The sequence below is a fragment of the Dermacentor variabilis genome, chromosome 2 (assembly GCF_050947875.1).
Source record: "Dermacentor variabilis isolate Ectoservices chromosome 2, ASM5094787v1, whole genome shotgun sequence".
NCBI lineage: Eukaryota > Metazoa > Arthropoda > Arachnida > Ixodida > Ixodidae > Dermacentor > Dermacentor variabilis.
The window spans coordinates 15,614,890-15,627,725 of record NC_134569.1 but is presented as its reverse complement, the minus strand read 5'-3'; the positions used below and the strand labels follow the sequence as shown (position 1 = coordinate 15,627,725).

The 12,836-nt window shown below is 50.7% G+C and overlaps 2 protein-coding genes across 2 annotated transcripts in view; both read right to left on the bottom strand.

The window, feature by feature from the left end:
- The window catches only part of LOC142570258 (uncharacterized), a 31,756-nt gene extending 20,796 nt beyond the window's left edge, over positions 1–10,960 (bottom strand). Inside the window, exon 1 of the mRNA XM_075678658.1 lies at positions 10,785–10,960. Within this exon, the coding sequence (XP_075534773.1) occupies positions 10,785–10,960 (176 nt within the window). The remainder of the gene's footprint in view (positions 1–10,784) is intronic.
- LOC142571411 (phospholipid-transporting ATPase ABCA3-like) overlaps positions 1–12,836 on the bottom strand; it is a 252,417-nt gene that overhangs the window by 101,020 nt on the left and 138,561 nt on the right. The gene's annotated exons all lie outside the window — the stretch shown is intronic.

Sequence of the window (12,836 nt, the reverse complement as noted above, 5' to 3'; positions counted from 1 at the left end):
GCTGATGCCACTGCAAAATTTCCGTGTCCGCCCCTCCTATGACATCATTCACTGTGGCGTTCCCTCGCCGAGGATAGTTCGCTCTTCCTAGGTAAAATAATATTTTCACTACGAAAATTAATTATGAGATTAACGAACACGTTTTATTGGCTTTTCCCACGCAGAAAAAGAAGAGAACAAGAAGGCCCAAATACTAGGAAGTACCGCATAACTCGTACATGTTTTTGCTTGAATTTTTGCAACAATGAATGTGAGCAGCCGGCGTGGATTGCAATGAAACGAATTGTTCAGGAGGTGCTGGAGCTCAATTTACGTGAAAGGTCTTTGACATTGGCCGGCCTCCATCGTTAATAATATCTCCAGCAGAAGGATTGGCTTACATCTGTTCTTAAAAATAGTTCTAGAGTAAAAAAAAATGGGAATTGGGGCAGAATTCACAAAGCTTTTCGTTCGCAAGTGCCGTTTACCAATGACCGGCAGTTCCCGCTAATATGACCAGTTGACATCATGATTGGCTGGAATCTGCTTTTACTAACTATTGTAGCGTAAGAATCTTTTTGTCAGTGTGAGCCCAGGTCGAGTACTAACAAGAATCTCCTAATTATGCTATATAACTATTCGTAAGAACAAGTGAGCCAGTCCTGATGCTGGCCATAATATTAAGGAAGGCGGCCGGCGAGTGGCAATTAAAGAGCTCTTACGAACGAAATATTTTGTGAATTCGACCCCCGTCACCTTTTTTTTTTTTTTTTGCGAGAAGTTGGCTTAGCTACGTATTGAAGCTGTGTCCCTTGTGTGCTTGTGATATCCTGCGCTTGTTGCATCAGTGCAAATCAACTATACGGCCGTATCCTCAGAAATCTAGCACAATCAAAAGATGGTTCGTTACAAGCCAGGACCTTCTGGCTTTCGACACAAGACGGGCCGTATCCCTCTAACCGACGGGGGTCTTCAAACTACGGCCCGATGACCGAATGTGGAGACCCATAGGGTTTGGCCCGCCATTAATGACTGCGCTGTTAATGGCGACGCGTAGCGGTGGTTCCGCGCCGCGTCGGCGGCCGCTCTTGGACGCACGGTATGCATCAGACGGTGAAAGGAAAATACGAACTCAAGAGAGTATAAACAACATTTTCTGAGTATTACCTGGCGTGAAACAAACCGACATGTGTGACACTCGACGGAGAAAAAATATGCGGAGATTCCACGCCATGTGGAAATCAATGTTATGTGAAGCGCTGTCTAAGGCGTGACGCGTTGTTCTTGCGTAATAGTCTATACCCCCTGACGCTCAGTTTTCTTACATTGTCTCAACTCGGGTCTCGCACAGTTCCAATAATTGTTGACGCCGAACTTAGAAGCGTCGTTGGTTTTTTACAGTTGTTTTGTGCGACTGCAGTCGTTTATGTGACAACAGCTGACAGCCCGGCCCAGGCATAAGAGCGAGACGCATGGCTCTGCGCAAGCTTTGTTGCAAGCATGTGGCTCGCTTTTGCAGTGCGTTACGAAAAAACGCATCACCTGACGCGTCTTTTCTGCCATCGCCGACCTCGGCCGATCCCGAAGGAGGTGCAGTAAGGCATATCACCTCGGAGCGCTAGCTTTCACGAGAGAAGGATAGCAGAAACTTACGCGCTCTCAATTTTATTACTAAATTATTGCTGCTCAAAGTGGCGCACCCGCTAAGTGTGTCATAGCGCCAGATTGCAAGAGTGTAAGACTTGCAAGGTTTTCTTTCTCGCGTGATTTGCGTGTGCCTGTGGCCTAATGGGCAGATCAGTGCATGGGCAGACTGCGCTGGGGAATCCTATCTCAAATTTCACCATCAGATAAGTAATCTTTTATTACTAAGTGGTCCAGGTTGCCCGGCCGGTCGCCGCACGTTCGAAGAAAACCCTCCTATGAATGCTTCGCTTTAAAGCGAGTCTGGGATAAAACAAGCTCAGAATGGCTAAGTAAACAAGGTTGCTGAGGATGGTGAGTTTTCGCAGACCACTTTTCGGTACGGCATTCTCATTAAGCAACAACATTGCTCAAAAGAGGCCGCCACGTCATGTCTTTAACAGCCTGTAGTTTCGGCTGTGAGCTACACCAGTCGTAATGGACTAAATTGCTGCCGCTTCCGTTAATACCTTAAGAAACGGAAACAGGCGTTGTGGATGGGCACATTTAGGCTAAAGTGCGATGGCTGAGTTTCTTCAGCCTGAGAGATTAAATGCTCTTCTTGCAGAAAAGAAAGACATGAACTGTTGCCGTCTGATATCGAGTGAATTTGGAAACTGGCGTTCTGCGTTGACAATACTGGCCACATTACTCGTTATGCGAAAATTCAAGACGAAAGGCGATGCCTTGCATGTTTCGTTGTCGGTTGACCTCATGAAGTTGCAAAAAAATCAAGCCCCTCTGTTCCCCTAATTCTTCTCGCTCGATGGTTGATTCACGATATTTACGCCTATTCGGTGTGAAACAGCAACCCTTTAAAGAGACAGATGCAAGCCCACGCCTAGGAGCGCTTCTGGTGTTGCGCGGAAATTCTGTGCAATAGCTGAGTGGAGGTGACAGTGCCACTTGGCGATCGATAGACTTTGGTACCCGCAAGAAGAATTTGGAGAGCGCTTTGGTGACCTAGATATGAGAATGGAGGAAATGAAATTATTACAGATCTCTTTTACCTGTTTTTGAAGTGGGAAGCCGCGGCACAAGGCGAGCATTGAAAGAAAGTAGACCGTAGTTTTAGTAGAAGTAGTTCTACCTTCAATTCGCACAAGCTTCCGGTGCAGCGTCAGCTTGAAGTTATGAACTGGAATATAGCACCCTTATAAACTACAAATGCGGCAAAGCGAATTTGGCACAGTTCCACAGAGGTCTTAAATCTAGAGCCCTATAACGTAAAACTATTCCAATATGTTTTTATTCCAATCTCCTGACGTCAAATTTGTGTCCTGCAGGGTTGTCTAAACAGACCTATCAAACGCTCTCCTCGTTTATAAGAGGTCACTTTTGTTTGCTTCAAAAACGGATCACATTGCCTACATTGAGTGGCTTGTCTTATCTGATTGGCTGTGGCTCGTCAAAAATCGCGGCAGCATGTAACGGAAGGCTAAGAATGCCGCTAAAAAGATCCTCAGCAAAGAAAAAGTAGGTCGTAAACGGGCCGAAAGTGCTCGAAAACGTTATACGACCATGAAAAAGCTTTATGGTACGCAATTGGCTGTGGCTGCTCGAAAATCGGCAGCACGCAATGGAAGGCTAAGAATGCCGCTAAAAAGATCCTCAGCAAAGAAAAGTTGGTTGGTGGAGGTTGTAAACGGGCCGAAAGTTCTCGAAAACGTTACACGGCCATGAAAAAGCTTTATGGTACGCAAATAAACCCATACTCTCTGGAAGGTGCGAGTAGCCATTGCCTGAGTGATGGCGGCAGCTATATTTTATTCGTTTCGGAACGGCGCAGCCTGCGGCTATTCTGAGAAAAATTCAGTTTTGTACAGCATAGTAATGCATCTTTAACGCGTACATGTCACTTTGATGCGCTGAGTTTTCGCGTGTTTGTGACGTCGCGTGACAGGCAGGTGAAGTGGCTGCAGCACGAAAGCTTTTGACCGATAGCCGAAGGCTATCCGCGAAAAGACGTCGAATCAGAAATAACTAGTTTTCTTTCGTTCACTCCAATCATGCATAATCAGAGTGTACACGTCAAATCATATGGGGAGCTATCGCGGTTTGCGTGACATCGCGTGACTGACAGGCGAAGTAGGGGTGGCCCAAAAAAGTTTTTGACCAATCGCTGAGTGCTGATTGCAGAATTGGAATATAAATGTTTGGAATAACTTAGGTTATATATAGCGCCCCTGAGCAGCTCGCAAACATGATAGAATTTTCTCAAAGTTATGTTTCCGTTTTCGGTAGAGTATACCTCTGTGAACAAATATCTTCAAAATGAAGTACATCGAATCAAAGTGCAGAGCTCACTTCTCTAGCCGGAGGAACGGAACGCCGACAAATTTGTGAGTGCCGACCTACTCTTAACGATTGATGGCCACGAAGCGATAGCCTTAGTTGACACTGGCGCCGACTTTTCGATAATGAATGAGCAGTTGGCAGATCCGCATAAGTCAAACTGCAATGGACGGGCCCTTACATTAGAAATGTCGGGAATCAGATAATGACACCTACAGGCAAATGTACTCCACAACTACAGATAGGAAATACAGCTTTTGTCGCCTCTTTTATGATTTTCCAAGAGTGCTGCAGGTTACTCATCCTTGGAGTCGACTTGTTGGGGGAGTACGGCGCCGAGGTTGACATACGGGACGGCGAGATAACCTTATCATCTAGTATAGAGGCAAGTCACGGCGAACAGCACCGACGTGCACCGTTGCGTGTCGCCGGCGAAGACGTCTGCATACCGCCACTATCATGCAGTCTTGTCACCGTCAGGTGCGGAGAACAATGTAACGAGGACGGTGTGGCCGAACGATTAACTACACTTCTTTTCCATCGAGGTGTTGCCATCGCTCGGTGTATCGTCAATCTAATCGGTGATCGTACAGAAGTGCTGCTGACAAATTTTACCAATCAACGCCGGCACACCAGTGAAGGCACCGCTGTGGCATACTTTGACGCAATTGACCACGTTCAACACTTTGCTGTGAAAGAGCAAACAACCGTTACGATGTCGCATGCAACCGTCGTCGACGTTGACCCAAGTTTAGCGCCGCAAAAGAAACAAAGACTCATGGAACTGCTTGACCATTTTAAGAACTGCTTCTCTACAACGTTCCGAGTCCGTCAAACACCACTGATGAAACGCCTCATCATCGCAAGGGACACTGCAATACCCATCCCCACTTGCGCACTTGCTGCTGCTGGCGCCGTTTGAGCCACGAAGTGCGGCGGCGGCGGACCGCGCTGCAATTGGATCCACACGTGGGCGACACTGCGCACAGCGCGACGGCCGCTCTGTGCTTGGCGCGCAACGCTGGCCGCACGGTCGGCGCTCGAACGTAGCACTGGTAGCACAGCACAGAAGAACAACGAACGAAGGGTAACGGGGCGCAGACAAAAAAGAAGCGCGACAAAAACGAAATGGGAAGCCAAGACAGAGGAAGAGCGAAATGTACGAGATAGAGGCGTGGAGAGAGCGTAACAGAACCCGGACCGCGTGGTTCAGAAGGAGCGTGAAGCAGTACAGCAGCAAGTCGAGTAAATTGTACAAGATGATGTCATCCAGCGGTACGTAAAAAAGCCATTGGGCGTCGCCCGTGGTACTAGTAAAGAAGGATGGTAGCTTGCAGTCCAGTATCGCAAGCTAAATCGGGTTACGAAAAAAAGATGTCCATCTGCGCATCGACGATTCCCTCGAGAGGCTGCGACATGCTCGTTACTTCTCATCGGTGGACATAAAAAGTGGATACTGGAAAATAGAGGTCGACGAGCGGAATCGCGAAAACACTGCTTTTGTGACGCCTGATCTGCTCTATGTATTCAAAGTTCTCCCTTTTGGTTCGTGGTCCGCCCCAGCCACCTTCCAAAGGCTAATGAATACTGTTCTCTCAGAGCTTAAGTGGAAGACTTGCTTAGTGTACCTAGACGATGTGATTGTTTATTCTTCAACCTTTCATAGACACCTGAGACGGCTCAGGTCAGTTCTTCAAGCTAGGCGGTCCGTCGGGCATACTTTAAAGGGCCCCTCACCAGGCCCCATAGAAAATTTTGGTTATACGCTGGAAGTTGCTACATCTCCTCTAAGGAGCGTTCTGCCGCAAATATTTTTCAAATCGGCTCATTAATGGCCGAGATAGAAATATTTCAATGCCGCGAACCCGTGATTTCAGGAGGCGAGCTCCACTGCAAAGCCAGACACTCTCACCACTTGTGCCGTCTAGACTCTGCAAGCGAAATTCCTTCCTTGCGTTCTCCCATCCCGGGCCTCGAGGATCGCGTGACGCATACGTCGTGGGCCCCGCCTTCATTTTTTCCTCGCTTTTTCTTTTTCCTTTTATTTATTTATTTTTATTTTTGCGGCGCTGCGCATTTTTGCTGACGGCGTTGCGCGCGAGCTGTAGTGACACTCTCGTTTCGCGCAGCGCACGATTTTGCGCGCTGTGCGCAAGGACACATGAGTACCGGTATAATTCAATGCTACACGAATACAGAGGTAGACACAAGCGGATCGCAGGGCATGATCCCGCGCTGGAAAACGGTAGAAAATGCCATAGTTTCAGTACCTGCGCACGTGACTGCACGACCGTGGGAACAAGCAGACGAAGCGGAAGTAGATCTCTCTTGCTTCGGTGCGAAGTAAAACAAAAAAACAAGCGGTCATTCCGTTTGTGTAATTTATTTATTCCCTAAACTTCAATTCGTCAATTCAAGCAACAGGTCACACAAATAAGAAATGTTGCCTTGAATAATTCTCGAAGTCACGTGTGTCGATGATTGACATCACACTGCAGACACGAGTACGTAGGCGCAGGGACACGAGTACGTCATCGTCCGGCTTGGAGCGCGGTCGCCGCGAAGGAAAGGGAAAACAGCGTTCGGATGGAAATTTCAGACCTTTCCGCGGCGCGTAGCGATGTAATACTTTGCAAACAAGATCGCTAGCGGGCATTGTATGCTCTGCGCTTCTCAGCTCAAGATGGCCTAACCTTGTGAGGGGCCCTTTAAAACCAAAAAAGTGCCACTTTGGCGATGAAGAACTAGAATTTTTGGGCCACGTTGTCAGTCACAAATGTGTCAGGCCTGGTCCTGACAAAATTGAAGCCGTCACAAAGTTTTCAAGACCTGCGGACAAGAAGGCAGTCAGACTCTTCCTGGGCCTGTGCTCGTATTAACGGTCATGTATTGCAGGTTTTGCGAATATCGCCTCACCGCTCGCCTGCCTAACAAGAGAAGATGTCACGTTTGTGTGAGGAGAAGAGCAGCAAGCGGGATTTGAGCATTTGCGACACCGTCTACAAACTCCGCCTGTTCTCGACCACTTTGATGTGGATGCGCCGACAATGATCCACACCGATGCCAGCAACGTGGATCTAGGCGCTGTCCTTGTTCAGCAGCAAAACTGCGCTGAGAGAATTCTTGTTTACGCGGGTAGAAAACTGTCACGTCCAAAGTCCAACTATACTCCAAGACAGAGAAGGAATGCTTGGCTGTTGCATGCGTAGTTACCAAGTTCCGCCTTGAAATATACGGCCTCACGTTGCAAGCCACAAGTGACCGCCGTTCTCTCTGTTGGTTGATCAACATCAAAGGTCGATGTGCACGTTTGAGACGCTGTGGCCTACAGCTTCAAGAGTACGACATGACAGTGGTGTAGAAATCTGGAAGGCAGCACTTAGATGCTGACGAATCCGCAGGCTTTTTAGGATGGTGATGCTGATGGTGATGAGGCCGTGTCGCTACCTCGAGAGTGCGAACGAGGTGCTAGAGTAGAAGAATCCTGAACTGAGCCCTTGTTCTAACTGCAACCATTAATTACGTCTCCCCGCTCTTCTCTCCAGTGAACCGCGACAATATGAACTTCCGCCAAATTAGCTCTTCAATCCCATAATCAAAACTTATCGAAATAATAAATTTGCAAGATCAGCTCCACCATTTCATTAGCCCTCCACTTTTTGTCCTTAAGTGAGGAAACTATTGTTTAATTGTTCATTTGAGTTTCTTGCGTCTGTGCAGTTGCATGGGTAATAAATATGTTTCGTGTTTGTAATTATGGGCAATACGCATGCTTCGAAGAAGTCATGTACCCTCACGGGTAAAATGAAAGGTAACACCCAAATTGCCGTCATAGCTAATCAAACGTGTACCGCGCAGAAGTGTTTCAGAAGACTGAATATTCAACGAAAAGTTCGGCAGCATATTGCACTTACTTAACACGTGAAGGCGAAAGCCTGCTGCACACGTGGCAATGCATTAAGTTATACGATCGGAGGGGTCAGACTTCTTGGAAGATGTAACGAGCCGCAGTCTGAAGTAAACGTATGGTGCAGTAGGTCTACCTCTTCAACGACAAATGTGAGCACCTAATGCACTACCTAAAGGTTATATCATGCTTTGTTTTATTCTCTGTTTCTTTCTGTCTTTCCTTCTTTCATTCTTTCTTCCGTTCTTTCGTTCCTTCTTTCTTTCCTTCATTCTTTCTTTCATTTCTTCATTCATATACAGCCATTTCATCTTTGCTTGCTCAGGGAGGTATGAGTCATTCCTGATGATATTTCTTGCTTCACTGGACTAGACGCCGTTTTTTTCGGGTATGAGTCATTGCCACGAGTCACTAAGGGCTTTCGTCTTAAAAAAGCCACTCGTTACATAATAGCAATCATGTTTGAGTTCACATATCGCGACTAACCATTGCTTGAAAAGAAAACCTCCGTTCCCTGTCATATCGCTCCCAACAAGACATATCTTCGCTCAAGGAAGAATGGCGCAAACGAACAGGGAAGAGTAGGAAAACATGGACGAGCGCAGACTAGCAACAATGATTTATATTGAAAAACACTCAAAATATGTACCCTGGCATAAACACGTGTAGCAGTTTAAAGATTAGCGGTTAGGTAATCAATTTCTAGTTCACGCAGACTCACAGATGACCTATCCACCCACATGCCAGCGGACTTATAAACAATGCTTCAGCGATATCACTGGCTCTCTTGTGTTTGTGTCTTTACAGCACCTTTGTTTCTTTTAGCTACGGTTTAGAGATAGCCCTTTCCCAGGTAGCACACAAAGTCTTCAAAACGTCGTGTTAATGGATTCAACGTCTCAAACTGATTTTTGACCAAACGCGACGCATTAAAAACATCGCAAGCAGGATAGCTTAAACAAGGGGTGAATACGTTTCTAAAACGCTTTCATAAGACTGGCCGTTGTAGCAAGCACGTGACGCCCCCTCGGCCATAATCTTCGTTGGCCTGCCAGGCTCGGTGGCCTGACACGCTTAGTTAGACAACAATGGTCACCGCACCGCAATAAACACCGACGAACACAGCTGCTCGGCGGTCAGTCATCTTTCATCACCACCACGCTGAGGAGCGTCCGTCTAACGGAGAGCACTCCCTCGTTCACGAACCCGGGCGGATTGTGACACTGGTGACGAGTACCCACGGATCGTCCCACGCCACCGCGAGCGGCGAAACACCGCCCCCCACTGCTGCCGTCATGCCGCTGTATGAAAGGCTCGAGCCGTTCGAGGGAGAAGGGTCCGCCTGGCCAATTTACGAGGAGCAAGTCCACGTGTTCTTCCGGGCAAACGGCACACCCGAGGCCAAACAGCGGGACATTTCCCTCGCCAGCTGCGGGATCCGCGTCATCAGTCTCCTGCTCGACCTTCTCAAGCCAGCCACGCCGCATGTTAAGACTCTGGGTGAGCTGCTCGTCATACTGCGCTCGCATTTCAACCCAGCACCGTCCACACTAATGGAGCGTTTCCGCTTAAAAAACCGGAGCCGCCGGGACGGAGAGACCCTAGGGCTTTTCGTTGCTGTGCTACGAACATTTGTGAGTGCCTGCGTTTTCGGGGACCAGCTGGACTCGCTGCTCCGGGGCCGTTTCGTCTGCGGCATCAACAACCCCGCCATGCAGACGCGACTCCTGGAGCTTCCCGACCTCTCGCTGGACGACGCCGTGAAGCCAGCGCTGGCAAAGGGAGGTGCCGCCAAGGGCGCCGGCGAGATTGCCCGTGCGACTGGCTCACCGTCGGCGGAAGCGGCGGTCAAGAAGTTGGCGACAAAGGGGAGTACCTGCGGTCGCTGTGGTGGTGCCCACTCCCACTCACAGTGCCAGTTCTCTCAAGCACAAAGCTTCACGTGCGGTAAAACTGGGCGCCTGGCACGGGTATGCCGAAGGGGGACGACGAACAACGAACTGCAGCAGCAGCCTTGTTCAAGTCTAGGTACCACACAAGCCCACGGCCAGGGTAGCCGTCGCAAGGGTACGCGGTAGGGGCGTGCGGCAGCAGACTCAAGTTCTTCCGCGGCCAGGCTCCACGTCGTGGCCAAGGGCCCGCCGATTTTCGACATGTGTCACACAGGCCTTGTACCGTCGTCTGTGCCGCTGTACATGCTGACCGTCGAAATCTGCGGGCATACCATTTCTATGGAGCTGGACACAGGGGTCAGCGTGTCAGTAATGGCCAGGAAACGGTTCAAGCACACCTTCCCCGGCGTGTCCGTCGAGGCTTCGGGCGTGATGCCGCGCAGCTACTCCGGGCAGCTCTCCCAGGTCCAGGGTCAGGCACATATCAGCGTTCGCTTTGGCGACAGGGAGGCAACCCTTCTTCTTTACTTAAACAAGGGGTCGTCGCCGACACTGCTGGGCCGAAACTGGATTCATGCACTAGGTGTTCGTCTGCCAGAGTACCAAGAAGTCAGCTTGCATGTGGTAAAAAACGTCCCCAGCCTCCTGATCGAGTTCAAGTCCCTCTTCCAGCCAGGGGGGGGGGCACATTTGCCGGCACGACGGCTGGTATCTATGTATCTGAGTGAGCCCGGCCTCGTTTTTTCAAGCCTCGCTCACTGCCGTTCGCCCTAAAAGACAGCGTCACCCAGGAGCTGCAACGGTTACAGCGAGAGGGCATCCTGGTGCCCGTCAAGATGTCTGAATCGGCCGCTTCCACGGTACCAGTCCTCAAGCGAGACGGCAGTGTTAGGATGTGTGGGGATTTCAAGGTTACCATCAACCCCGTCGCGACAGTCGAGAAGTACCCGTTGCCCCGGATTGAAGATCTCTGGTTAGCGTTGTCCGGTTGACAGAAGTTGACCAAGCTCGACCTAAGAGATGCTTACCAGCAGCTGATGCTCCAGGATGCCTCTCGGAAGTATGTCACAGTATCGACAACTTTGGGGCTCTTCCAGTACATGCACTTACCATTTGGCGTGGCCTCAGCCCCAGCCATATTTCTGAGGGAGATGGACAACTTCTTCAGGGGCATGACGTACGTGACGGTGTACTTGGATGACATCCTGGTTACTGGCAGCGACGACGGGGACCACCTTCAAAACCTGCACAACGTTCTGACAGGGCTGCAGGACGCCGGCCTTAAGCTCAAGCTGTAAAACTGCATTTTCCTGGCCCCCATTGTTGAGTACTTGGGACATGTCATTTCCCAGGCTGGCCTAGCCCCGGCTCCCCGCAAGGTTGATGCCGTGCTCAAGGCGCCTAAGCCCCAGAACAAGGAGCTTCAGAGCTACCTCAGCCTCATCAACTTCTACAGGAGTTGCCTGTCGAACCAGTCGGGGCATCTACAGCCGCTCCACCTTCTGCTTCGAGATGGTCAGCAATGGGTCTGGAAGAAGGAGCAGGACCGGGCCTTCCAGCGCAGCAAGGAGCTAATCACCAAGGCTCCAGTGCTGTTGCGCTTCGATCCTGCTACGCCTGCCGTCCTGACCGTAGATGCGTCGCCGTACGGCGTGGGAGCCGTCCTGGCGCACAGGGACAAGGCTGGGCAGGAACGCCCTGTGTCATTTGCTTCTCGTCGGCTTCATGTTGGAGAGCAACGCTTCAGCCTGCTGGACAAGGAAGGCTTGGCCCTCATGTTCGGTGTCAAACGTTTCCACCAGTATCTGTGGGGCCGGAAGTTCGAGGCGGTGACAGACCACAAGCCGCAGTTGGGTCTGCTGAGGCCTGACAAGGCAGTTCCCGTGCAAGCATCACCTCGAGTGGTACACTGGGACTTGAGGCTGACAGCTTCCTGTTACCAGCTGATTTACCGGCCGGGAAAGGACCTGAGACCTGCTGATGCCTTGAACCGCCTGCCCCTGCCAGAGGTGCCTGATGCTGTTCCAGAACCTGCTGAAGTGTTCATGCTGGAACACGCGTACCCGGAGGTGCCCTTCATGTCATCGGCGGTCCGATGTCATGACCGAGCCCTGTCTCATGTGGTCAAGGCGGTGTCCCGTGAGGAGGAATTGTTTCAGCAGGCCTATAGCCACAAAGCCGCTGAGCTGAGCTTGCAGCAGGGCTGCCTACTGAGGAGTTCTAGGGTGGTGATCCCACAATATCTCCGGACCAGGGTCCTGCAGTTGCTGCACGCGGGTCATCCTGGCATGGAAAAGACTAAGATGGTGGCCCGGTCCCATTTTTGGAGGCCTGGCCTGGACCAGGACATCGCTCATATGGTGCAGAGCTGCCAAATCTTCCAGGAGCATCAGCGGGCCTCACGTCATGTGGAAATCACCCCCTGGCCGTTCCCCCAGAGAGCCTGGTCCCGCCTGCATGTGGATTTTGGTGAGCCCTTCAAGGGTCATTACTTACTGGTGGTGGTGGACGCCTTTTCGAAGTGGGTGGAGGTTCTACCTGTTACTACTCCATCAGCAGGCGCGACCATTGCAGCGCTACGACAAGTCTTCGCCGCTCAGGGGTTGCCGGATGTCATCGTGTCCGACAATGGTCCTGCTTTCGTCAGCACTGAGTACCTGGCGTGGCTGACGAAGAACGGAATCCGCCGGATGACGGTTAATCCTTACCATCCTGCTTCAAACGGTGCAGCCGAGCGGGTGGAGCAAACCATCAAGGACAAGCTCAAGAAGAGCCGGACTGGGGATTTCCGAACGCAGATTGCCCGGATACTGTTTCAGTACCGAACCGCGCCCCACGATGTCACTGGCCGTGCCCCCTGTGAGCTCCTGCTGGGTCGGATGGTCAAGACATCCTTGGACGTCTTGCATCCGGACCTCCGATCCACAGTACTGAAGCAGCTGAAGAAGGTGGCTGCTGACCAAGAGTGCCGTCCCGGGCCTTTGCCGGAGTCGGGCGCTCCAGTTTTCGCCTAGAACTGAACTTCCGTCCTGGCCCACCGTGGTCCGCCGGACAGGGGGTGTCTGCTGCCAGCGCCTCAT